The sequence below is a fragment of the Echiichthys vipera genome (assembly GCF_963691815.1).
Source record: "Echiichthys vipera genome assembly, chromosome: 10".
In the NCBI taxonomy this organism is placed as follows: Eukaryota; Metazoa; Chordata; class Actinopteri; order Perciformes; family Trachinidae; genus Echiichthys; species Echiichthys vipera.
In genome coordinates, this window is record NC_139835.1 from 29,853,422 (window position 1) to 29,878,896 (window position 25,475).

At 46.5% G+C, this 25,475-nt stretch overlaps 1 protein-coding gene across 1 annotated transcript in view; it reads left to right on the top strand.

The window, feature by feature from the left end:
• Nucleotides 1-25,475, top strand: part of ttn.2 (titin, tandem duplicate 2) — a 225,914-nt gene that overhangs the window by 20,385 nt on the left and 180,054 nt on the right. The window contains exons 10-38 of the mRNA XM_083921112.1: nucleotides 494-752; nucleotides 989-1,058; nucleotides 1,902-2,114; nucleotides 3,643-3,785; nucleotides 3,876-4,024; nucleotides 4,111-4,338; nucleotides 5,812-6,053; nucleotides 6,151-6,383; nucleotides 6,468-6,632; nucleotides 6,807-6,975; nucleotides 7,089-8,785; nucleotides 9,227-9,508; nucleotides 9,602-9,868; nucleotides 10,062-10,334; nucleotides 10,441-10,704; nucleotides 10,788-11,048; nucleotides 11,301-11,561; nucleotides 11,668-11,931; nucleotides 12,049-12,309; nucleotides 12,488-12,748; nucleotides 13,565-13,825; nucleotides 13,943-14,087; nucleotides 14,176-14,344; nucleotides 14,683-14,914; nucleotides 17,934-18,218; nucleotides 18,314-18,439; nucleotides 19,147-19,335; nucleotides 19,492-19,872; nucleotides 22,253-22,303. Of these exons, the coding sequence (XP_083777238.1) occupies nucleotides 494-752; nucleotides 989-1,058; nucleotides 1,902-2,114; nucleotides 3,643-3,785; nucleotides 3,876-4,024; nucleotides 4,111-4,338; nucleotides 5,812-6,053; nucleotides 6,151-6,383; nucleotides 6,468-6,632; nucleotides 6,807-6,975; nucleotides 7,089-8,785; nucleotides 9,227-9,508; nucleotides 9,602-9,868; nucleotides 10,062-10,334; nucleotides 10,441-10,704; nucleotides 10,788-11,048; nucleotides 11,301-11,561; nucleotides 11,668-11,931; nucleotides 12,049-12,309; nucleotides 12,488-12,748; nucleotides 13,565-13,825; nucleotides 13,943-14,087; nucleotides 14,176-14,344; nucleotides 14,683-14,914; nucleotides 17,934-18,218; nucleotides 18,314-18,439; nucleotides 19,147-19,335; nucleotides 19,492-19,872; nucleotides 22,253-22,303 (7,801 nt within the window). The remainder of the gene's footprint in view (nucleotides 1-493; nucleotides 753-988; nucleotides 1,059-1,901; nucleotides 2,115-3,642; nucleotides 3,786-3,875; nucleotides 4,025-4,110; nucleotides 4,339-5,811; nucleotides 6,054-6,150; nucleotides 6,384-6,467; nucleotides 6,633-6,806; nucleotides 6,976-7,088; nucleotides 8,786-9,226; nucleotides 9,509-9,601; nucleotides 9,869-10,061; nucleotides 10,335-10,440; nucleotides 10,705-10,787; nucleotides 11,049-11,300; nucleotides 11,562-11,667; nucleotides 11,932-12,048; nucleotides 12,310-12,487; nucleotides 12,749-13,564; nucleotides 13,826-13,942; nucleotides 14,088-14,175; nucleotides 14,345-14,682; nucleotides 14,915-17,933; nucleotides 18,219-18,313; nucleotides 18,440-19,146; nucleotides 19,336-19,491; nucleotides 19,873-22,252; nucleotides 22,304-25,475) is intronic.

Genomic DNA, 25,475 nt, shown 5'->3' on the forward strand with positions numbered 1-25,475 from the left:
CAGAGTTTATTAAAGAGTGTTTTAAAGACTTACCTACTGGCCCCTGTACCAGCTCCTCTCATAGTAAAGTCCATTTCAGTGGATTACCAAAGTCAATCCCAAAGGAAGGAGCCCATTGGTGCTTTGTTGTGTGTGTAGGGACTCTTCTCATGCTGCTGCAGAGGTTTGCTGTTATTTTCAGCAGCATTAGTGGTTAAAAAAGACCTTTGAATGCCTTCACCATACTGCCCCGAGCTAATCACTGTTAGCCACGTCCGGCTGTTAGCGACTGTTAGCGACTGTTCAGGATTTCTCCTTTAAAAGTTGTCACATGAAGAAAATTGTCTCGATGGATTATTTGATGAGTGTATTTACCGAAAAAGACCCTGGGGTGATTTTACGCCAGAGTTACACTTGAAGGAACCACAAACATATTTCAGTAATTATTTTCCAGTGAAGGGTTACATTTAAAAAACAGCCTTGTGTATGAAGTTGCGGCTGTTTCTCTGTTCAGGGTCTGAAGAACGTGACGGTGACGGAGGGCGAGTCTGTGACCCTGGAGTGTCAGATCAGCGGACACCCCGCCCCCAGCGTCCTGTGGTTCAGAGAGGACTACAAAATCGAGAGCTCCATCGACTTCCAGATCAGCTACGTGAGCGGGTCCGCCCGGCTGGTGATCCGCGAGGCGTTCGCCGAAGACAGCGGGCGCTTCACCTGCACCGCCACCAGTGAGGCCGGCACCGTCAGCACCTCCTGCTACCTGCTCGTCAAAGGTAAAGGAAGACACAAAGAGTCTCAGTCATGAACTTATGAATGTTATCAACAACAAACCGACCTAACCTCTTTGGCGGAGCTAAGACAAGTCTGGAGGTTCATCTTTAAGTTCATTTTACAGATGAATTGAAGCTAACGGGCGTCTTTAAAGTAGGAAATCTGTTTTAAAACTGCAGATGTGCTTTGATAAATTCTGATTTTCAGGTTTTGTCCTTTGTTAACTCTTTGTTTTTAGTGTCAGAAGAGATCGAGAGCAGAGAGGAAACGACAACCGTCACTCAGATCGGAATCACTGAACAGAAAACGTGAGTTGTAAAAGTCTTTATATGTCGTTTTCCTGGGGCTGTATGCACGACACCACCTTAGGCTCAGGTCCTAACTTGCTCATTTAGGAGTAACTACATTTTTAGGACTCCTTAATTTTTAAGACAAGTGTAATTCACAAAGCATTTTAGCGTCAAAGCAGCTCCTAAATCTATAAAAAGGTCACGAGGAGCTAACACGACTGCTGCACTCAACATTTTGATAGTGGCTTTTCAAATGAAAACACTGTCTGTGCAATTAAAAAGGTGAAAAAAGTGCCAAAAAAGTGCCATTCATTTATTTGTTTGTGTTTTTAGAGAGACTATTTTGCCTCAAACAACACTACAGACCATATCACAACAAGGAAGATGCATAGCTTTAGTCCAGAGTAGTAAACAAACATAGTCATAGTCTTACATAGTGAGTAAGTGGCCATTCTTCTTGGGGTGGGTGATCAAATTTTATGTATTAAAGGAAGACGCCTTGCTTCCTCCTCTCATAACCAAAACGCCTTGCAGTCATTGCAAATTGCAAATTCACTGTTAGTAGGTGACACTTGGAAATACTTCCAAACCTCGGACATCTCATGCACCGGGCCAGCAAGCTTGTTAGCTACGGTTAGCAACCTACGAGTGAAGCATGTTGTTGTTGTTAAACGTCATCAAGCACGCGCCTGTAAACGTCCCATGTTGCATTCACGTACACTCGTAAATGCTGAAGCCTACAGAACTAACATCGGTTGTAAAAACCTGATACCGATAATTCCTGATATTACATTTTTTAACTCAATATCAACATCCCTAACTGTAATATTAAATGTTGAGTGTTTGATTGGTTTCCTTCAGTGTTGCCATGGAGACAAAGGAACAGGTGGTGGCTGCGGTGGCGGTGGCGGAGGTGAGCGCAGGAGAGGCTGCCGCTCCCTTCTTCATCAAGAAACCGACCGTACAGAAGCTGGTGGAGGGAGGAGGCGTCGTCTTCGAATGCCAGGTCGGAGGAAACCCCAAACCTCACGTCATCTGGAAGAAGAGCGGCGTGCCCCTCATGACTGGATACAGGTGAACCACGCTCCCAACCACTTCCTGTTCACACCTTTCCCTTTATCATCGTGAAAACCGTTTCATTGCCCGGGTCCAGTTCTTACATTGTTCGCCCATGAACCAAATTGTCTCAAGTGTATTTAAAAACAATTACTCAAGATTCAAAGTTTCCCTATACAACGACATTCTTAATTTGCTGTCCACAGAATATAAAACATTATACAAAAGTGTAAGAAAGAAAAGAAAAATATGCAAAAATATAATAAAAAACAAAACAAAGCAATATTTACAAAGGTCGCTTATTTAACAACTAAGTAAAAGAACAATAATAAATACAGTGCACATGTAAATTAGAGTTACTTTACTTGAGTACCGTATTTTCCGCACTATAAGGCGCACCTTCAATGAATGTCTTATTTTGAAACTCTTTTCCTATATAAGGCGCACCACATTATAAGGCGCATAGAACAGACGCTACAGTCGAGGCTGGGGTTACGTTCTGCATCCATTAGATGGAGCTGCGCTAAAGGGAACGTCAACAAAACAGTCAGGGGAGGTCGTCTTGTTGCTTCCTCCACTTCGGCACCATTGATTGGTTCATGTTCAACTCTGGCTGCTGCTCTGTTCCCGTGTTCTCCTGCGTGACTAATGGCCTTGAGTGTAAACTCTGCGTCGTAAGCGTGTCTCTTAACAGGAGCCATTTTGGTCTCTTTACACAAACACACACATGGAAATGAAACGGCACGCTTCACGCAGTCGTATATCTCAACATGCACCGCGCGTTACTTCTTCTACGGGGGAAACTAGAGTCGGCGGCTGCTCACCGTAGTTGGAGACCTGTTGTGGCTCAATATTGGTCCATATATAAGGAGCACCGGGTTATAAGGAGCACTGTCGGCTTTTGAGACATTTGAAGGTTTTTAGGTGCAACTTATAGTGCGGAAAATACGGTACTAAGAATAAAAATACTTAAATAAGCCTAAAAATACATTATATTTAAAGGAATCATCACCTTTAAAATGTTTATCAGTTACTCACCGAGTGTTTCCTTGAATTTATGAAGAAAACCTTTTGTCTCGTGCCTCCGCAAAGAAAGATACAAAAACTGGAGAAAGGTCTCAATGCCACGTTTAACAACAGAAAACTATCCAAACATCAGTTTAAAAGCTCTCATAAACTTAATATAGCGGTATAATCCAAGTCTCCTATAATAGGTCGTATGCTCAATACCTCAGAAACACGATTTTCCGCTAAATTATTGTTATTTACGACACTTCTGCTGCTCAGAAGCGTGAGACTGTTCATGTGGAAGTGTTGTAAACGGTGGGGATTTAGAGAAAATGCATGCGTTTGTGAAGGACTGTTCCTGTTCACACCTTCCCCTTTATTATCGTCCAAACCGTTTTAGGTGCGCCTTATAGTGCGGAAAATACGGTACTTCCATTTGATGCTACTCTAAACTTTTACCCTGCATTGTACTTGTGACAGATATATTTACAGATAAGGATTCATCTAAAATAACTATTGCTTTGGGTTTTTTTTGCAGATACAAAGTCGCCTACAAGAAGGAGACCGGAGAATGCAAAATGGAGATCTCCATGACCTTTGCTGATGATGCGGGAGAATACTCCGTCTTCGTGAAGAATCAACACGGAGAAGTTTCCGCCTCCGCCGGGCTGCTGGAGGAAGGTACCAGCATCCTTTTGTTTCCTTTTTTGTCTTATGTGACAGCACTTGTTGGACCAGTGGCTCACAATATTCCTGCGTCTATGTTCACAGAGGAATATGAAGCCTATATGAAGCAACATGACGTGACGTATAAAACTGAAGTGAAGACAACGGTGGTTCAGGAGCCCGCTGTGGTCGTGAGTCAATACGAGCTGGAACAGAGGAGGGTGACGACCCCCATGAGCTTTGTCTCAGAAACGGTACTTTCTTCGTTTAACATCCATAGTTCGTGATTTCACAGTCATACAGATGTTAATGTTAAACATTGCTTTATCATGTTTTGCAGGAATTTCTAATTTCGGCCTTTGAAGAGAGGATCATCCAGGAGATTGAGATCCGTATCATGATGATCACCTACAGAGAGCTGGTGACAGAGGACGGAGAGATGATGGTGACTGTGGCCGAAGAGGAGGCAGTGGAGCCGGTCTTTGACACGCCGGTCAAAAACTACAGGATCATGGATGGCATGGGCGTCACTTTCCACTGCAAGATGAGTGGGAATCCACTGCCAAAGGTACTGAGCTCAGAACATATCACTTACATCTACAAATCTAGTCTAAAATTTAACGAATGGATATTGCTGAAGGCTGCAGTCGGCATTTCTTTGATCATATTCAATGAAATTGACACTATGCAGCCGATTTTATGAAAAGCAACAAACTCTCTACTTCCACTTAGAGCCTGTTATTTGTTTTTCAAAAAATCCATTGTGGTTCTGGTTCTTCTGGTCCATTCAGCGAAGTGCTGTGTGAGATCTGATCTGTCAATCACAGTCCGTGCACACGCCACAGATCCCCCCTCGAGTATGTTTCAGTTTAAAACCCGATTGTATTCGTATTAAGGCAATACTCTGGCTTCTCAAACGCAATGTAAACACTGAACCCCAGGTAAAATCTGAGTTCTCAGACCTAAATAACTCCTTTAGTAATCGGAGTATTCATGCATGTGAACGGCTGCGCATTCCCCATTGGTAATAACTGCCCCTCCTCACTCCGCGGCAGTGACTTCTGAGCCAGAATTAGAATAAACCTGGGAGCAATGGCCCCGAAAACAAGCTTTACCTTGAAACCCAGGGAGGACTTTGCCATGGCAAGTCTCATCACTACCAAGAAGACCCATTTCTGTCGTAATTCTGTCAAAAAGTCGGCCATTTTCCCCCACCTTGTGATTTTGACAAAGGGGAACTGGGAAAAAAATGTCGGCGGTGCACCACCTACTGTACCGGGGTCGAGTTACTCCGTCATTTTCCCATTCAACCCACTCTCATGTAAATGCAGTCAACCTCAATAGTCTGATTAAACGAGGAAAGACCATTTGCGGGCTACTAGTGTGCATGTAAACGAGTGTCACTATCACTAGAACCAAGCTGCTTATAATCTATACAATAATCAGATCGTAGATTCACAACTTATATATCAGCTCAGAAACAGTGACGTGTATTGACATCTAAGAAGTATGAACAGTTATGGACCCCAAGCTAGGTATATGCTAAATGACGTTAGCATTTGCTATCTAAGAGTAAGTAAGCCTACCTCCCCATACACCATCCCATTGATCAATGCTAAAGAGACGGGTGAAATCTAGTGCACACGCACTGACGAGCACAAGCTTGGGGGCAGGGAGCTCGGGGGTAGTGAGGGAGCACCGTGAGAGTTGTAAACATTCAAAATTTTGTCTAAGTCCCGCTGGGAGGAGGCCTCTGGGAAGACCCAGGACCGTTCAGCCAGTTAGAGCTGGTTAATGTGGCCCGGGAAAGGGAAGTTTGGGGTCCCCTGCTAAAGCTGCTGCCCCCGAGACCCGACCCCGGATAAGAGGCTGAAGATGAGTTGAGATGAGATGAGATGTTGGTTATTTCGCCAACCCCTCTTAAAAGACTCAGTTTTTATAGAGAGTAAAGAGAAGATACTAATACTCAAGGAAGCTAAAGAAATCCTTTGATACTGAGACGTTATGTTGGTGAATAAAATTATAATCTGTCTTCTGTCAGATTGCTTGGTTCAAAGACGGCCAGCGCATCAGGCCTGGTGGCCGTTACCAGATGGAGGTCCTTCAGGATGGACGCGCCAGCCTTCGTGTGCCTGTGGTGCTCCCAGAGGACGAGGGCGTCTACACCGCCTTCACCTCCAACATGAAGGGAAACGCTGTCAGCTCTGGGAAGCTTTACGTTGAGCCGTCCGGAGTGGTAACCCCTCAGAGATACACACCGCAGCCAGCGATGCAGAGGATCAGGTGAGGTTTAATGTACTCAAATGACTGAAACAAATGCAGACTCCTCAGACCAAGTGTTCTGGTGTTTAAGGGTTTTCATAACACTTTCTTTCCTCAGATCCACATCTCCTCGCTCTCTGAGCCGCTCACCCGGACGTTCACCCAGCCGTTCTCCCGGACGCTCTCCAGCCCGCCGACTTGACGACACAGACGAGGCTCAGCTGGAAAGACTCTACAAGCCTGTGTTTGTCCTGAAACCTTCCTCAATAAAATGCTCCGAGGGGCAAACCGCCAGATTCGACTTAAAGGTCGTTGGCAGACCCATGCCTGAGACATACTGGTTCCACAATGGTAAGAGAAACAAGGTTCAACCAATTCTAGAAACACCCTTTTTTTTGCTTCTGCCTTTAAACCGTTTTATCCTACTTTTCCCAGGACAACAAGTGGTCAATGACTACACCCATAAGATAGTGATTAAAGAGGACGGTACCCAGTCTCTGATCATCGTCCCAGCCTTGCCACAAGACTCTGGAGAGTGGACAGTCGTCGCTCAGAACAGAGCTGGACGGACTTCTATCTCTGTAACTCTTACTGTTGACGGTAAGTCTGTGTCATGTTCAGCCTTAAATTCTTCAGTATGTCATTGCCATGACCAGCACCTAGTCTTTCGAGTCTCTAGACTTTGGATTGAACTCCCCAGATAACTCAGCTTAAACAAATGTAATTACATTATTAAATGACGTCTTGTTCTGCCTTGTATTTCACCACGCACAGCTCGAGAAAGCCTGACGCGCCCTCAGTTTGTTGAGAAGCTGAAGAACATCACTGTGAAGCAGGGCACTCTGGTTGCACTGGCTGTCAAAGCCATTGGAAACCCCCTGCCTGACATTGTCTGGCTGAAAAACAGTGACATTATCACCCCACACAAGCACCCACATATCAAGTATGTATCTTATTTCTTCTTTGAATGGTTTTCTTATTCTTTGACACAGCTATGTTGAACTTTAGAGTAGTTGATGCTGATCAATATATCTGAATCGTTGTTGTGTATTTCAGGATTGACGGAACTAAGGGAGAGGCCAAATTCCAGATCCCATCGTCTGCAGGCACAGACAGCGCCTGGTACACTGCTACAGCCATCAACAAGGCTGGCAGAGACACCACTCGCTGCAGAGTCAATGTTGAGGTGGACTTCGCTGCTCCTCAAGCTGAGAGGAAGCTCATTATTACCAAAGGAACCTACAAAGCCAAGGAGATCGCCCCTCCAGAGGTGGAGCCCCTTCACCTGCGATATGGTCAAGAGCAGTGGGAAGACGGCGACCTTTATGACAAAGAGAAGCAACAGAAACCACAGTTCAAGAAGAAGCTGACCTCTATCAGAATGAAGCGCTTTGGTCCAGCTCATTTCGAGTGCAGACTGACCCCTATCGGTGACCCCAACATGGTAGTGGAGTGGCTGCACGACGGCAAACCCCTGGAAGCTGCTAACAGGTTGCGCATGGTCAATGAATTTGGCTACTGCAGTCTTGACTATGAAGTTGCTTACGCTAGAGACAGCGGCGTCATCACCTGCAGAGCCACAAACAGGTTTGGAGTCGACCAGACCTCGGCCACCCTGATCGTCAAGGATGAGAAGGGTCTCGTTGAGGAAACACAGCTTCCTGAAGGCAGGAAGGGAGTACACCGAATTGAGGAGATTGAGCGCATGGCTCATGTGGGAGGACCCTACGGAGTGACTGCTGATGAAGAAACTGAGAAAATGAAACCTGAGATTGTCCTTCTCCCTGATCCAGTCAGAGTGCTGGAAGGCGACATTGCACGATTCCGCTGCAGAGTGACCGGTTATCCAGCACCAAAGGTTAACTGGTACCTCAACGGGCAACTTATCCGCAAAAGCAAGAGATACAGACTTCGTTATGATGGTATTTACTACTTGGAGATTGTCGACATCAAGTCCTATGACGCAGGAGAGGTCAGGTTGGTTGCAGACAATCCTCTCGGTACAACCGAGCACACTGTGAAGCTGGAGATCCAACAGAAAGAGGACTTTAGGTCCGTACTGCGTCGTGCTCCAGAACAGAAGGCTGCAGAGGCTTCACATGACCCTGGCAGAATCGGATTTGATGTTGTTAAGGTCGACCAACCAAGGGACAGCTCACAGGAAAGGGAAGTTGTTAAGCTGCGTAAGGCACAGAGAGTTGTCCACCAGAAAACCTCAGAAGAGTCAGACGAACTAAAGGGCAAGTTCAAGCGCCGCACAGAGGAAGGTTTTTACGAGTCCATCTCTGCTGTGGAGTTCAAGTCTCGCAAGAGGGATGATTCCTATGAGGATCTACTGAAGAAAACTAAGGAGGATCTGCTTCATCGCTTGAAAGAGAAAGAAGAAGCTGAGAGGAAGAGGCTGGAAGAACAGGGCCAAATCACCATCCCCACAATCAAACCGGAGAGGGTGCAGCTCTCGCCCAGCATGGAAGCGCCCAAGATCCTGGAGCGCATTACGAGCAAGACAGTTGCTCCTCTGGATGAGGTTCGTTTCCGACTCAGAGTCGTTGGCAGACCAGAACCCGAGTGCCAGTGGTTCAAGAACGGCATTCTAGTGGAAAAGTCTGACCGAATTTACTGGTACTGGCCTGAGGATCATGTGTGTGAACTGGTGATCAGGGATGTCACAGCAGAGGACTCTGCTAGCATCATGGTTAAAGCCATGAATGTCGCTGGGGAGGCCTCAAGCCACGCCTTCCTGCTTGTGCAAGGTAAAGCCATTTTACACCAGATCTTGTTGAAGCTAAAAGTTGCTGCTGTTCGATCTCTAAAGTCAATAAATCAATAACACTATGAGACTCATAAAGATTAACACAGTTGATGGACTTTATTGGCATCCCGGGAATCTTGCGGCTTACTTCATTCATCATTTCTGTATCAAATATCATTCATTTTGGGAGGGAATTTCAAATCAACAGTTATTATACCAACTTTTTGAATCCCTGCCAACTTCTGATTGTCCATGTAGGGACATTTCCTGATCTGGCCACAATGTCACTGTGACATCTGATGCTGATTACATAAACAAACAACCTGGCACCTTCTGCAAGCAGTGTGTTGTGCCTGTAATCTGTTAATCCCATCTCCAGCTAAATGCTCATTGTCTATGTCCTAATTCATGTCAAAGTCTCATTATATATTTCTTATTGCAGCCAAGACAGCAATCAGCTTTACCCAAAACCTGGAGGATGTCAACGCACTTGAGAAGGACACAATGATGACCTTTGAGTGTGAAACCAACGAGCCTTTCGTCAAAGTCAAATGGCTCAAGAACAACGTGGAGATCTTCTCCGGGGACAAATACAGAATGCACTCTGACAGAAAGGTCCACTTCCTGTCGGTGCTGGTGATCGACATGAGGGACGATGCCGAATACTCTTGTGTGGTGATCGATGATGAGAGCATCAGGACGACTGCAAGGCTCCACGTAGAGGGTAATCTTTACACCCAGAATCTTTCCAGCCGTTGGTTTCTTTGGTCTGGGGTGGATTGGTAGATAACTGTGCTTGATATCGTTCTGTCCCCAGGTGCTGCCCTGGAGCTCATCAAACACATGGAGAACATTGAGGTGCCAGAGACCTACGCTGGAGAGTTTGAGCTCGAGCTGTCTCGGGAGGACGCTGAGGGAAGCTGGTTCTTCGGAACTAAGGAGCTCTCTCCCAGCAGTAAATACGTCATGTCCTCCCGCAGAGGAAGACATACCCTGTCCATAAAGGATGTCAGGAAAGGAGACCAGGGGAAATATACCTTTGTATGTGGAGATCTGAAGACCAGCGCCTCACTGAAGATGAAATGTAAGCAGTTTTACAGAGTAGGGAAGCATGTGGAGTGAAGTTTCTTTGTCCAATGTTACCATGAGTTTGTAAGTCTCAGTTTGGTAGTATTCTCAGGCTTTCTCAACAGGAATCTCCTTTGCCAATTTGTTGATAAAATTTCATTGGTGGCTGTAGTATGATGAGATAATAATGGGGTTTCTCTACCTTTTAGTGCGCCCGGTGACCCTGATGCAACCCTTGACCGACATCACAGTGTGCGAGGGTGACATTGCTCAACTGGAGGTCAGGTTCTCCCAGGAGAACGTTGAGGGAACCTGGATGAAGAACGGCCAGGCCATCTCTGCCTCGGACCGCGTCCACATCGTGATCGACAAACAGGTTCACAAGCTGCTGGTGGAGAACGTCAGCAGAGAAGATGCTGCTTCCTACTCTTTCGTGGTTCCCGCCCAAGACATCTCCACCTCGGGCAAACTCAGTGTACAAAGTAAGAGTCAGAATTCAAATCAGTCTAAGTGATACCACACTCTAACCATCACCAGAACACACTAAAACTGTACATCTTGGATCATCATTATTGTCTTTCCTTACAGCTATTGACATTGTGGTGCCACTGAAGGATGTGTCCTCCATCGAAGGCACCAAGGCTGTTCTAGAGGCCAAGATCTCTGCTCAGGACATCAGCTCAGTCAAATGGTACCACAACGATAAACTGATGATGCCCAGTGACCGAATCCAGATGGTTGCAAAGGGAGCCAAGCAGCGTATGGTCTTCACCAGGACCCACGCATCTGATGAGGGACGCTATAAACTGGTGGTCGGCAAGGTCGACACCAGCTGCAGCCTGACTGTCGAAAGTAAGGCAGCCCCATTTTCCCATGAGTCTGTTTGTCTGTCCAGATTCCGGTTCTGTTTTCTGACCACGTTGTTGTTTTTACAGAGGTACACATTGTGAAGCACATGGAGGACAAAGTGTGCTCAGAGTCCCAGAACGTCACCTTTAACGTCGAGGTTTCTCACCCCGGTATCGACCCGATGTGGACATTCAGGAACCAACAGCTCAAACCTGGACCCAAATACAAGATGGAGTCCAAGGGCAAGGCTCACTCTCTGACGGTCATTGACACCATGAAGGACGAGGAGGGCCAGTACATGTTCCACGCTGGTGAACAGACATCCAGCGCCAAACTCACTGTCTCCGGTACGTCCAAATGATTTCCAAACAAATTACAGGGTGACAGTTACAGATACCGTACTGTCCTGACAAAAATGTTTCAAGTTTGATTTCTGCCTTTATGTCCATCACAGTCAGGTCTTGCTCAAGGAAGTGCCCTTGAACAAGGCACTGAACCCTTGCAAATATATAAAATATACTTTTAATTACATGCAATGATGGCTCTTGATGACTATAAATGTTTTTGGGATTCCTATTGACTCTTTGTGCTGCCACCAGGTGGAGCAATCACACGGCCCCTGCAGGACGTGACAGTGGCGGAGTCTCAGACAGCCGTGCTGGAGTGTGAAGTGGCCAACGCCAACGCTGAGGGCAAGTGGCTGAAAGAGGGTCAGCATGTGGACTTCAATGAAAACGTGGTGAGCGAGGTGAACGGGGCCGTCAGACGCCTCATCATCGTCATCACCAGACCACAGGATGTCGGAGAGTACACCTACCAGGTGGCCAACTCCAAGACCACCGCAAACCTCAGGGTGGAGGGTAAGTATCCGCTGCTCACCACACATGTTCAGTGTCTGTTCAGTGTCCACGTTATTACAAGATTCCAGGATTGTGTGAATACTGAGTCCTGCGTTTTCATCTCCAGCGGTGAAGATCAAGAAAACTCTGAGGAACCAGACTGTGACTGAGACCCAGGAGGCAGTGTTCACCCTGGAGCTCACCCACCCGGACGTGAAAGGATCCCAGTGGATCAAGAACGGCGTGGATCTGCAGAACAGCGACAAGTACGAGATCACCTCCGAAGGCATGGTCCACACACTGAAGGTCAAGAACTGCAACACACAAGACGAGTGCGTTTATTCCTTCAAACTGGGAAAACTTTCTGCCAACGCCCGGCTCACCGTCGAGAGTAAGTTTGATTTCTGATTCTGAATAATGGCTCAATAATCCATGATTATCCAGTATTTAATCATCTAGGATCTAAACTTTTACTACTCTTAAAACGATCTGCTTCTTGTTTCTGCAGCGATCAAAATCATAAAGAAGATCAAGGACGTGACATCACTGTTGGACGGCACCGCCTCCTTTGAGATGAGCCTGTCCCACGACAACATCCCCGTCAGGTGGATGTTTAAAGGCGCGGAGCTGAAGTCGAGCGACAAGTGTAAGATTCTGTCGGAGCGCAAGGCTCACAAACTGGTCCTGCAGAACGTCGACAGCAGCAACGCGGGAGAGTACAGCGCCGTGGTCGGACACCTGCAGTGCAGCGCCGTGCTCACTGTGGAGGGTACGTGACATCTCAATAACGATAATGATCAAATTTAAGGTGATCAAAATAATGAATAGATTACAACAAAATGGTTCTCAAAAAGAGGATAAGTTGACAAACACTTGGATGGATGGATGGAGTCCATTAGTATGAAGAATAGAAAATGCTGACTCTTCTTATTTTTCATCTCTTGCAGCCCTGCGAGTCACCAAACCCCTGAAGAGCGTGGAGATCCCAGAGACCCAGGTGGCCACATTCGAGTGTGAAGTTTCTCACTTCAACGTGCCCTCCACCTGGCTGAAGGACGGCGTGGAGATCGAGATGAGCGAGAAGTTCAGGATCGTGGTTCAGGGAAAACTCCACCAGCTGAAGATCATGAACACCAGCAGGGACGACTCCGCCGAGTACACCTTCGTCTGCGGGAACGACCGCGTCTCTGCAACGCTCACCGTTACCCGTAAGATCATGTTTAAGGGCGCACTCACACTGTCCTTCCGCACCGCGTCCCGTGCTTTAGGGTCCTTGCCCCCCCTCCAGGCCCGTTTGTACTCACACTACCTGGGCCACAGCGAATGCTTCTTGCTGCCTATACGTCATCACGCCGTAACACGTCACACGCATTGATGACGTCATGGCGATGCGTGGCTTTGTTTCCAGATCTTTCTGTAGACCTCAGAGTTTTTGTGCGTCTTGTCGACTGTTTTTGAATCTTTTCATCGACCAAATCTGCAGTAAACACTCCACCTCCGCATCACACCAACGTGAACCTTTCGCCGCCATTGTTTTAAATGTCCGCGCATGGTCCCTCCTTCTTTTTTCTACGTCCCAACAGGCGCACAGGAAATGACATCAGAACCACCGTAGGCCTCGTGCTCGTACACTTGCGCACGCTCGTACTCGTACATGTGGAAACGTGCTTTACAAAAGCCCACCTCTCTCAGACGGGCCGTGGACGGCCAGCTGGCTGCAGTTATGCGCGTAGCGGGTGCACTCACACTGGTCAAACGCACTAGGCTTTAGCCTAAAAACCTGTTTTGGCCCGGTGCGGAAGGACAGTGTGAGTGCGCCCTAAATCAAATCACATAATAAAATGCCTCTGAGTGAAACTGATGACTCTGACGGCGCTCTACGGGGACAGAAACTTGTCTAAAAGGGTCAAATCTTTGCAATTGATCTGAAGTCTAGCGTTTGTGTGTTTCCTGTTTGGCGTCTCACAACATAAAACGTGAATATTTGACACTAAAAGCATCTCCTCCTGTCCTCTCCTCCGCAGCCGTCCTGATCACCTCCATGTTGAAGGACCTGAACGCTCAGGAGAGAGACACCATCACCTTCGAGGTCACCGTCAACTACGAGGGCATTACCTACAAATGGCTGAAGAACGGCGTGGAGGTGAAGTCGTCGGAGAGATGCCAGGTCCGCAGCCGGCAGCTGACGCACTCGCTCACCATCCGAAACGTTCACTTCGGGGACGGCGGAGAGTACCAGTTTGTGGCCGGGTCCGCCGCCACCGCCGCCAACCTGTTCGTCGAAGGTAACGGGACGCTGTGCACGAACCGGAGATATTAATAGATATTATGTTTCCGGTTAAGTGTCTGAACTCCAACCTCCAACGTAATCGCCACGTCCGTCTGTTCTTGTGCTTCTTCAGCTCGTTTGATCGAATTCACCAAGAAAATCAAGGACATCAAGATCACGGAGAAGAAGAAGGCGTTCTTCGAATGTGAGATTTCCGAGCCCAACACTCAGGTGATGTGGATGAAGGACGGTCAGGAGCTGGACATGTCCGAGGAGAGGTAACCCGACCCCCTGCGTGCTGCTCTCAACACTTTTCAAAGTGGTTCGATGTGAGCGGGGCAGTGACCGTCACTGTGTTGCCTTCAGGTACACCGTGGCAGCAGAGAAGTACGTCCACCGCCTGATGATCCAGACGGTGCGTTTGTCCGACGCCGGGGAGTATTCGGTGGTGGCCGGATCCAGCGTCTCCAAGGCCCAGCTGACCGTGGAGGGCCGCGACATCCGCATCTCCGAACCCGCACAACGGGAAATCACGGTGAGTGAACAGTTGAATATTCGCCAAAACAGCGAACGGACAAATCTGAATCCTGAGTCGGGGACAGCCCTGAAGTGCTTCTCGCCGCCCGGCCGCGTCTCTGTAGTGACAGCTAGTGTTTGTGTAGGTGTGAGTGTGTGTGTGTGTGTGTGTGTGTGTCAGCGTGGCTGTGTGTGTGTGTGTGTGTGTGTGTCAGCGTGGCTGTGTGTGTGTGTGTGTCTCTGTGCACGACTGTGGGGTTGGAGAGTTGGGTTCTCGCCGTATAAATAAAGGTTGATTTGATTTGATTTACCTTGTTTTTCTTATATCTCCGTGTCCGCGTTTGCCGTCTCTCGCAGGTTCTGGAGAAACACAGAGCGACCTTCGAGCTGGAGGTGAACGAGGACGACGCGGAGGGTCGCTGGCTGAGGAACGGCGTGGAGATCCAGTTCTCCGCGGAGGAGCGGTTCAACTACGCCATCATCAGGAAGCTGCACCGCCTCACCATCTCCGAGACCTACAGGAGCGACGCCGGGGAGTACACCTTCATCGCCGGCAAGAACAGGAGCACCATGCACCTCCGAGTCAACAGTGAGTCAGCAGACTGATAATTACAACAATAACAATAATAATAAAGATTAATAAGAGTGAACACGGGGATCTTTCAAGGCCCTTTCCTGGTGTTTCTTCAGTTCTTAACATTTTAACATTTGTATTTCACGGCGCCTGTTGTAACGCCTCGGTCACGGACGACACATGAAAAATAACCTCTTGGCTTCTTCCTCCTTTTTTTAATTCACCATGTGTGTTGATTAATTTCTGCTCTGTCAAATAAACTAAACTAAACTTTGAATCCCAGCATCTGCTCGTTTCTGTGCCTCTTCTCACTTAACTCACATTAACAGCGTGACTTTATTTCCCCTTTTGTTGCTTATTTCTTTATTTAACCGTTAAGTTTTCACTGTGGTCGATCGTTTTATTCATGCGTTAATGGCGTTTATGTGACGTCATCTTTAAGAAACAGATCCAATTGAATCTAAATGAATCAGTATCAATATATATTCTGTATTGTGCAACCAGGAATAACATATTTGTTAATAATAACACGTAGAAATGTAAAACTCTGCTGTTGACAGTATGAAAAAAGCATAAAAATTTGATTTTTTACACAAAAAAGAGAATTTTTGTGGGAAAAAAATGAAATAATCATAAGAAATTAAAACATATGTTTATATTTATGCACTATAATGCAAATTAGACTTTAAGACAGATGTCATTATTGATTAATCTGCAGATTATTTCCTTGATTTATGAATAAAATGTTTGGTTTATAACAGCGCTGACACGGTCTGGTCGTTTGTCGAGTTCCCCTTGTTCGACCGAATTCTTGTGTCTGGCCTTTTTCATGCCTTTATTTTGGTAGGGCAGCTGGAGATTGACAGGAAATGGGGCACAGAGAGAGAGAGAGGGGGTGACAGGCAGCAAAGGGCCGCAGGTCGGAGTTAAACCCTGGGCCGCCGCGTCAAGGACTGGGTAGCTTATGTATATGGGGCGCCTGCTCGAACCACCGAGCCGCCAGTTGGAAGTGCTTCTGAGGCACAGCGGTTTTTTCAGCTGACACACTTCGGTGTTTGTCAGAATGTGAATTTCCACAGAAGGAAAATGTGGGCACAAGGTCGAGTCCCTGCTCTGGAGGAAGGCGAGGCCGAAGCACGGAGAAAGAACAGATATATAAACATATGTATATATATTTATATATGATCTAGCACAGCGGCGTCAAACTCTAACTCACAGAGGACCAAATTTAAAAAGTGTGACTGTTTGATTCTTTGGTTACAGCCACGGTGGCTCTGCAGACGAGAGTTTTTAGTCCTTTTTACACTTTTTGTGGTGTATTGCGTCGGTTTTTAGTCGTTTCATTAATTTTGTGGTGTTTTGCGTCTGTTTTTAGTCGTTTTGTCAAGTTTTTGTGGTGTTTTGCGTCTGTTTTTAGTCGTTTTGTCAAGTTTTTGTGGTGTTTTGCATCTGTTTTTTGTCGTTTTGTCATTTTTTTATGGTGTTTTTCATCTGTTTTTAGTAATTTTGTCACTTTTTTGTGGTGTTTTGCGTCAGTTTTTAGTCGTTTCATCGCTTATTTTGTGGTGTTTTCATCTTTCTTTACTAAGAATGCATGTGTTTCCTTCTCTCCAGATGTGTAACGTTGAACCTTTCCAGTGCAGGTCCTTGTTCTTGTCGTGGTGTTTCTTATGTTTGATTCTTTGGTCACAGCCACGGTGACAAACAGCTCTTTACCTTCACACACAGATCATCTGCTGAAAGATCCTGTCCTCCATCTTTGTTTGGGGCGTTTTTGGGGAGGGGTGGATTCAGTGTGTCTGCAGAGACTGGCAGCATGGATGCTCATGTGTGTGAACAGAAAAGTAGACGTGGATGTGCTTTATACTCACGGGCCAGCTCTCACAGAACCTGGATATGATCTTAGGGAACAAATATAATTACACCACGGGCCAGATTTGGCCCACGGGCCTGAGTTTGACGCCCCTGATCTAGCAGGATTCAGTTCTCCTCCGTTGTTCAGAACTTGTTCATGTACAATGTGATGATTATTTAATCATAAATTCATCTGTTGATCGGTTGTTTGGTCGATAAAATGCAAGAAAACGGTGAAAAATGTTAATCGGTGTTTTCCAAAGCCCAAGACGACGTCATCAAAAGTCTCGTTTTGTCCACGACTGAAAGAAAAGAGAAATCAGAAGCTGGAATCAAAGAATTTAAGTCATAAAACATAACAAAATATTTTCAAATCGACTCATTAATCGATATCAAAATAGTTGTCGATTCATTTAAAAGTCGACAACTAATCGGTTCATCTTTGCAGCTCAAGGTGCGACGCTCGCTGACTCGTGCAGCGTTTTTTACCCAAAGTTGAACATTTTTCAACTCTTGGCAACCAGGAATAAAAAACTCCCAAACGTGCGGAATAGACGCTCAGTGCCTCGTCCACGAGCTGCTGGTTACGAAACACTCTGGCCGACGTAGATCGTGTAGAGCATGGGTGTCAAACTGATCCAGTAAAGGGCCGTGTGGCGATGGGGTGATGTAGAGTTTTTCCCACATCGACCAGTCGTAAAGTTGAAGAGTTTCTTTGGTCGACTGCAGAATGGTGAAAAATGGGTGCCACACTTTTCAAAAGCCCAACGTTTTGTACCAACAGTGTAAAAATCATTTTTAAAATGTTGGTTTTGATGATTGAGGAACTTGATGCAGTCAAAATGGCGTTCTCTGCTCGTCGACCCCTGGAGTTGTGACAAAGGGAAACTTTGTCTTTGGACTTTATTTCAAATATAAAAAGTTTCTCTGCTGTTGTTGTATATGTTGTTTCATTGTGGTTTTATAATGAAGTGGTCCCCTTTAACACTTTAACACTTTAACGCTTTAACGGGGCCTCGCTCCTGATGGTCACATGATGTTTGACGTGTTGAAGTGAGACGTAACCTCTTAGCTTCAACGTGACTAATTAAAACCTGTTGTCTTAAGTCCAACGGTGAATGAGGTCACAGTTCTCTTGTGTCCCGGCTCACAAAATCCTTTTATCTCCTGTCTCGTTCAGTCCCGGAGCCTCCTCAGATCCTTCGCCACATGGAGCCCCAGTCGGTAGAGGCCGGTAAACCCGCTCGCTTCTCTGTGCTGGTGAGCGGCGTTCCCCCGCCTCAGGTCTCCTGGTACAAAAACTCCCAGGCTCTGTCCGCGGGCTTCAAATGCAAGTTCCTCCACGACGGCAACGAGCACTCGCTGCTGCTGATCGAAGTGTTCCCCGAGGACGCTGCCGTCTACAACTGCGAGGCCAAGAACGACTACGGCAACGCCACCAGCACCGCAGCGCTCAACGTGGAAGGTAAGACGGTGATATCGGTCACACCTGTGGAACAAAGACTTTACATGAACACCAGGACATGTGTAGATGCAGGTGTGTGTGTGTGTGTGTTGTAGTGTCAGAGGTGGTTTCTCCAGACTCGGCTGCCACCGTGGCTCCTCCTGTCGTCATCTCACCCATCGCCAGCACCTCCGCCCGCGAGGGAGAACCGGCTCGTTTCCAGTGCAGAGTCCGCGGAGATGGTGAGAGAACCTAACCCTTACTCAGAGAGGCTTTAGCAATGTGTCATTTCTCTGGTAGAGAACGGTCAGCTGAATCAGAGAAATCTGGTAGAGTCGCTAACAGTCAGACGTGGCTAACAGTGGTTAGCTCGGGACAGCACGGTGAAGGCATTCAAAGGTCTTTATTAACCACTAATGCTGCTGAAAATAACAGCAAACCTCTGCAGCAGCATGAGAAGAGTCCCTAAAAAAGCATCATCAGCGTAGTTAGTGAAGCCAGAGTTTATTAAAGAGTGTTTTAAAGACTTACCTACTGGCCCCTGTACCAGCTCCTCTCATAGTAAAGTCCATTACAGTGGATTATCAAAGTCAATCCCAAAGGAAGGAGCCCATTGCTGCTTTGTTGTGTGTGTAGGGACTCTTCTCATGCTGCTGTAGAGGTTTGCTGTTATTTTCAGCAGCATTAGTGGTTAAAAAAGACCTTTGAATGCCTTCACCGTGCTGCCCCGAGCTAATCACTGTTAGCCACGTCCGGCTGTTAGCATCTCTCCCGGATTTCTCTGTTAATAGTTCCTGCATGACAAAATATTTTTGATGGCTTATTAGATTTGTGCAAGTGTCAAAAAAGAACATCGGATGATTTTATTCCATATTTTCCCTTTAACTGCGATGGTTGAAGTACGTCTTCCTCACAAAGTCAAACAAAACCTTCTCGTCCTCTCGTCCAGATGTGAAGATCAGCTGGTTCCACAGGGAGAAGGAGATCAAACAGTCGGACTTCTTCAGGATGTCTCAGTTTGACGACAGCTGTCAGCTGGAGATCTCCAGGGTTTACCCGGAGGACGAGGGCGAGTACACCTGCGTGGCCACTAACAACGCCGGACGGGTGTCCTGCTCCGCCACTCTCACACTGGACGGTAAGTTTGTCACCAACGAACCCTTTGGTTTTCATACTGAGATGAATCATTTCCACCAAACACAGGTTTGAAAGTGGAAAGCACCCAAACCGTGCTGACTGGGATGGATATGAATGCGATAAAGCACGTGAAGTCAATGAACCTGCTTCCTTTCAGGGCAAACGCAAACAGACAGACCTGCTGAGGCTCAGTGGCACGTCTCCACCAGCCTCACCAGCATAAAGAAACCTTCCACTGGTCAAAAGCCAGTGTTCATCCAGCCAATCACAAGCTGCACGGTGCCACACGGAGAAGTGGCGCGCTTTCACGCATGTGTGTCCAGCATGCCGAAGCCAGAGATAAGCTGGCTCCACGACGGGCGGCCCGTCAAGCCCACCAAGAACGTGGTGTTTCACTTCGACGAGGTGACCAACACCGCCATGCTCATCATAGTCGATGCTTTCTCTGAGCACGCGGGGCAGTACACCTGCAGGGCCGGCAATAACGCCGGAGAGGCCGTGTGCTCGGCCACCCTCACCGTAACCACGGAGGAAGAAGGTAACATCCGGATCCCTCGACTCGATCCCCTCTGAAACCACACTCTCAAATAAACCCGTTTCTCTTCCTGCAAGATTAATTCACCCTCCTTGAGTTCCTTTCTCATCGTCTCCAGACAAAACACTTAGAGGGATGTCCCGAACCATACTTTAAATTAGTTTTACATTCTTTTTAAAACCTTTATTGAACCATGAACGCCTCAATGCTGAACAGTCTAGGGCGCACTCACACTGTCCTACCGCACCATGCCCCGTGCTTTAGGGTCCTTGTCCCCCCCTCCAGGCCCGTTTGTACTCACACTACCTGGGCCTCGGAGAATGCTTCTTGCTGCCTATACGTCATCACGCCGTAACACGTCACACACATTGATGACGTCATGGCGATGCGTGGCTTTGTTACCAGATCTTTCCGTAGACCTCGGAGTTTTTGTGCGTCTTGTCGACTGTTTTTGAATCTTTTCATCGACCAAATCTGCAGTAAACACTCCACCTCCGCATCACAACGTGAACCTTTCACCGCCATTGTTTGAAATGTCCGCGCATGGTCCCTCCTTTTTTTTTCTACGTCCCAACAGGCGCACAGGAAATGACCTCAGAACCGCCGTAGGCCTCGTGCTCGTACACGTGCGCACGCTTGTGCTCGTACACGTGCAAACGTGCTTTACTAAAGCCCACCTCTCCCAAACGGGTCGTGGACGGCAAGCTGGCCGCAGTTATGCCCGGAGCAGTTGCACTCACACTGGTCAAACGCACTAGGCTTGACCCGTAAAACCTGTTTTAGCCCCGGTGCAGAAGGACAGTGTGAGTGTACTCTTATCTAGGTCACTCCCAGCTCCACGGTATCTCTCGCAGTTGCTCTTTCATGGGTAAATTGTGGCAACATTACTCCCATATATATATATATATATATATATATATTTATTTATTTTGGGACATCCCTCCTTTAGATTTGACTAACCTCACACTTCCCAAAAGAAGAAAACGTTTGTTTGAAGCCTGGGATTATCACCTCTCCTCCTTCCTCATCACTCCCCCAAGGGAACAAAACTCATCCCTCCACCCTTCCTTCACACCCTCCTCTCCTCTTGTGCACAGGAAAACTCTGGAAACTGCATGAAACTCACATGTGTAACCTCTTCTGTTGTTCCTCCATCCTCCAGGAAACTCAAACCATTCTTTTCTGCTGATTCCTGTTAATGCAACGTCTACGTTTTACTTATTTTGTCTCTGTTGCACTTCACCTTGTTTCTTCCAGATGTGTTTTTGCACTGTTTGATTTATCTCTTGAAACGTTTCTCACAAAAATACTGTTTAAAAGACAAACTGAGTCACCTCCTGTGTGAGTGTGAGACCTCAGGGACTCAAATGTGTTTGCGTTATGTATTTGGCTCTAGTTACTTCGGCCCGTCAACGATCTGCTTTTAAGTCGTACATGTCAGCAAACAAACCACTTTAATGCAATTAAAAGCCATGCGTTAACACAGCAGGTAACGAAAGAAAGAGTTGAACTGCAACCGTATCGTTATATGAGCAAGAAAATGTGTTCTTGATCTTGGAAATACCTTTCACGCATAAGGAATTTACTCTGTATTGGTGCATAACATCAACATAGTAAGAGGAAATAAAAGCAACGGTTGCAAGAATCAAGAAACGTAAGAACAGAATAGAAGAAATTGCAATAACAAAAGAGGTGTGGAGATTTTAGAAGCGTAGAAGATATAGTGTCAAACAATTATTTCATTGGTCAATTATTCATCATTCATTCATTCATCTTCAGCCTCTTGTCCCTGTCGGGGTCTCGGGGGGGCTGGAGCCGATCCCAGCTGACATCGGGCGTGAGGCGGGGTCCACCCTGGACAGGACGCCAGTCTATCACAGGACACATAGAGACGAACAGAGACAGACAACCATTCACACCTACGGGTGATTTAGAGTCATCAATGAACCGAACACCTGCACGTCTTTGGACTGTGGGAGGAAACCGGAGAACCCGGAGAAAACCCATGCAGACACGGGGAGAACACGCAAACTCCACACAGAAGGGCCCCAGCCGGGATGCGAACCTGGAACCTTCTCGCTGTGAGGCGACAGTGCTAACCACTCACCTCATTTTTATTAAATCTGACATGGCTTTGATTGTAGTTTCAGTAGATAGCATTTTGCGATGAAAGCTTTAGCTTCCTCGATTTCGTGGATCAGCTTTACCGGAGCCCAAACACAGACGGTAAACACGTTTGAGTACAGCAAGAGAAAGGTGTAAATCCAGTTCCTTCTTTATGGAAGTGAATGTGTGAAGGTAAAGTGATGGTGGACTGGCTCTACCCTGCACAGGACCAGTGTGTGCACAGTCATTTAATGTCATCTCTCTTTCCCTTTCACAGTGACCCACATGAGAGAGCAGATCGAAGCCAAGATTGAGCAAGAAGTCAAAGGTAAGGTCACGTCACATTTCTGACCATCGTGTATCAAAAACACCAGATTGTCACACATGACGATTGGGCACAGGGACAGTTTAACCAGATCTAAACCAGTTTTTACCTGATTAATGTTTCACTCACACCAAAGTAGTCTGTCAGCAGGTAACTTTGATCCAAGCTGTGGCTCATTGAAGGTGTTTTTGATTTATTTATTTGGATTACAGTTGACCTGCACCCACGGACTGCGTTTATAAATGTGTCATTACGTTGAACTGTCCCTTAAGTGTAAATTCCCACAGTGGCATGTCGTCTTTATGTGTCTTGATAGAAAAACCTATGATCTGTATCATTCTACCTGCTCTTGTTCTGTGAATAATCCTTGGTTTCCCCCCAGGCGAGCACTGAAAGAACTTGCTTGTATCAGTTTTTGACACTTGCGGCTTGCATCCAAACGTTCATTTCATTCTTGGCATGAAGGTTCTTCTGATCTTTCCCCAGAAAAAACAAAAAAAGGTGCAGGATGCGTATCTTTTAAAGCTGACTCCGGACTTGAAATGCCCTTTAAAAGATATGAAGGTTCACTGCATCTGGAACTGATTCTGCTGAACTTTCCTCCTGCAAAATATCTCTTAGCCTGGCTTGCAGATAGTGGGATGTCATTCCTGTGGTTTGCACTGAATAACACCAGTAAACTATATTAGTTCGAATAAACGCCTTCTCACCCAATTTCACAGCTTCATTTGTTTAAGTTTTAGAATCTGAGAAATGTTTGGTAGAGCTTTGCCTCTCTAATACGTGTGCATCATTTATTTCCTCTTAAGCTTAAGGATTAGAAAGGGCGTTTATTCTCCTGTCTGCAAGTCAGGTAAGGAATATTCCAGTAAAGCAATCCTAAAAACAAAAGCAAAACGAGCGAATGTTAGCAGTCCATCTCGGAAACATTATGCTTTTTTTTAATGATAATAAAAGAATTTATGTTTTGAAGAAATTTCCACAGAAGAAGGATCAAAACTTCCTGAAGGTTTCTAATAAAAAGAACAAAGTCTTGCGTTTATTCGAACAAATATGGTGAGTGAAATTATTTTTTATGGCATTGTGACTCCCAGCATGCATTTAATATTTCCATTAATGATTCATTCAAATCCTTTTCTCTCATGTTTTACCCCTGGAGGCTGTGTTGTTCTGACCGTTGTCTGTTTCTATTTTCAGAGCTGTTTTATCACGAAAGCAAAAAAGGAACAGCGTACGGCGGCTCCGAACTCACTGACACCCGACAGTTGAGGGGGGCCTTCTCCGACACCGAGGACTTCCCAGATCACGGTCTGGTGTCAGCCAATCGCTGCACCAGCAGAACCTCCTCGATCAGCTCGTGGACGGAGAACATCAAGCCTTCTTTTACCAAGAAACTCAAGTTCCAGTCAGTCCTGGAAGGAGAACTAGTAGAGTTAAAGTGTAAATTGGTTGCATGTCCTCCACCAACTATCCTATGGCTTCATAATAATAAGTCTATTCCTAAAGACCGTAGACGTAGGATCTGTAATGACAGCAAAATGCATATGCACTCCACCAGTCTTGTTATTGATAGTATCAAAGAGAAGGACTCGGGCAGTTATAAGGTAATGGCGCTCAACACAGAGGGTTCTGCCGAGTCCACAGCATCACTTTTGGTGTCACTGAAGGAAGAGCAGTCTGCGAACTACCTTGGCTTTGTGAGACGCTCTGCCAAAGCTCATGAAAGCATGGACACCATGGCAGAGCAGAGGAAAGAGAGGAAAATTAGGGTCGACCTCAGGTGCGTAGGGTCTCCATTTGACAAGATGTCCAAAGTTCATCAGGGGAGATCTCGATCTAAGAACTCTCTGGTACGTACCGTGTTCTTCAAGGCCAGTTCCCATGCAAAAGAAAAGGAGGGAGAGAAAGAGTCCAAACGTTTGGAGACTGCCTCTGAGCGGGCGCCATCCCCACCCCCTATGTTTGAGAGGTCTGAGCGATTTAACGACAGATTCAGTGATATCTACTGTGACCGGCGCACCGGTGGCAGGTTCAGTGACAAGTTCAGTGATAGGTGCAGCGACAGATACAGTGAGAGGTTCAGTGACACTGAGAGCCTTCACAATGAGGTCAGAACAAAACTTACCACTCTCCAAAAAGCAGTTAAACAGAAGAAGAGGCTTTCTATCTCCACCATGTCCTCCTCTGAGTTTGAGTCGGAATCAGTTGCCAGTGAGTCGAGCTATGCAGATTACGTAGAGAGGCTCAGGAATAAGCCTGCCTCTCTGCCTGATGTGCAACATTTCAATCGACCCTTCGATTTTGGGGAGAGTAATAGGGAATTTCCAGGAAAAAGCTCACACAGGGATCCCTCACAGCCTCGTATGAAGCATTCATTTGAACCTCAGTCCAGAACAAGGGCCATTCAGATAATGAGAGGTGAGTTGGTTGATACAATGGTGCCAGAAACAAAAAGGAAATCAGGTGAAACATATTCAGAGACACTGGAGGATCAAAACGTTGAGAGCTTTGTTGAATCTCAGGAAGATGCTACATTCAAGCAAATGGTAAGTGAACGTCACAGTGCAGTTGCTGATAAAACGTTGGTCACTACAAAGGTTGAAGTCAAGCTACATCATCCTGAAGTCCCATACTCTGAAACATTAGGATATCCGGAAACTTCAACATATACTGAAAGCAGGGAGTCTTTTAGAGTTGAGCCTGCTCAAGGGGAGGTATCACTCACAGAGTCAACCAGGGCTAAGTCACGCCAAGTATCATCTATCAGGGAGAAGTTCCTTAGTGAAGCAGACATATCAATGGAGAAAGTTGATCCCTATGAAGAGGGGTGTGCAGGGGAGTCTTTGAGGGCTCAATATGAGAAGAGCCTGGAAGCTGAACGGGTACAGTGTGAGGAAAAACTCCTTGCGCTGCGAATCCGGAAATGGCAGCAAGGGAGTAAGATGTCAGAAGAGGAGACATTTCACCCTGAAACTGAACTGCCGATGCCGGAAGAAATGCAGTACATGGAGCCGGCGGGGCATATTTATCCCCAGCAGGAAGTTATGGAGAAAAGTGCAACTTTAGAACCTGAGGTCATGCCCTCATCTTTCCATCTTTCACCCAGAATGAAGGCAAGGTTGGTCGATCCTGAAGCTACAACTGTGTCAACACCCAAATCACCTAAAGTAAAAGC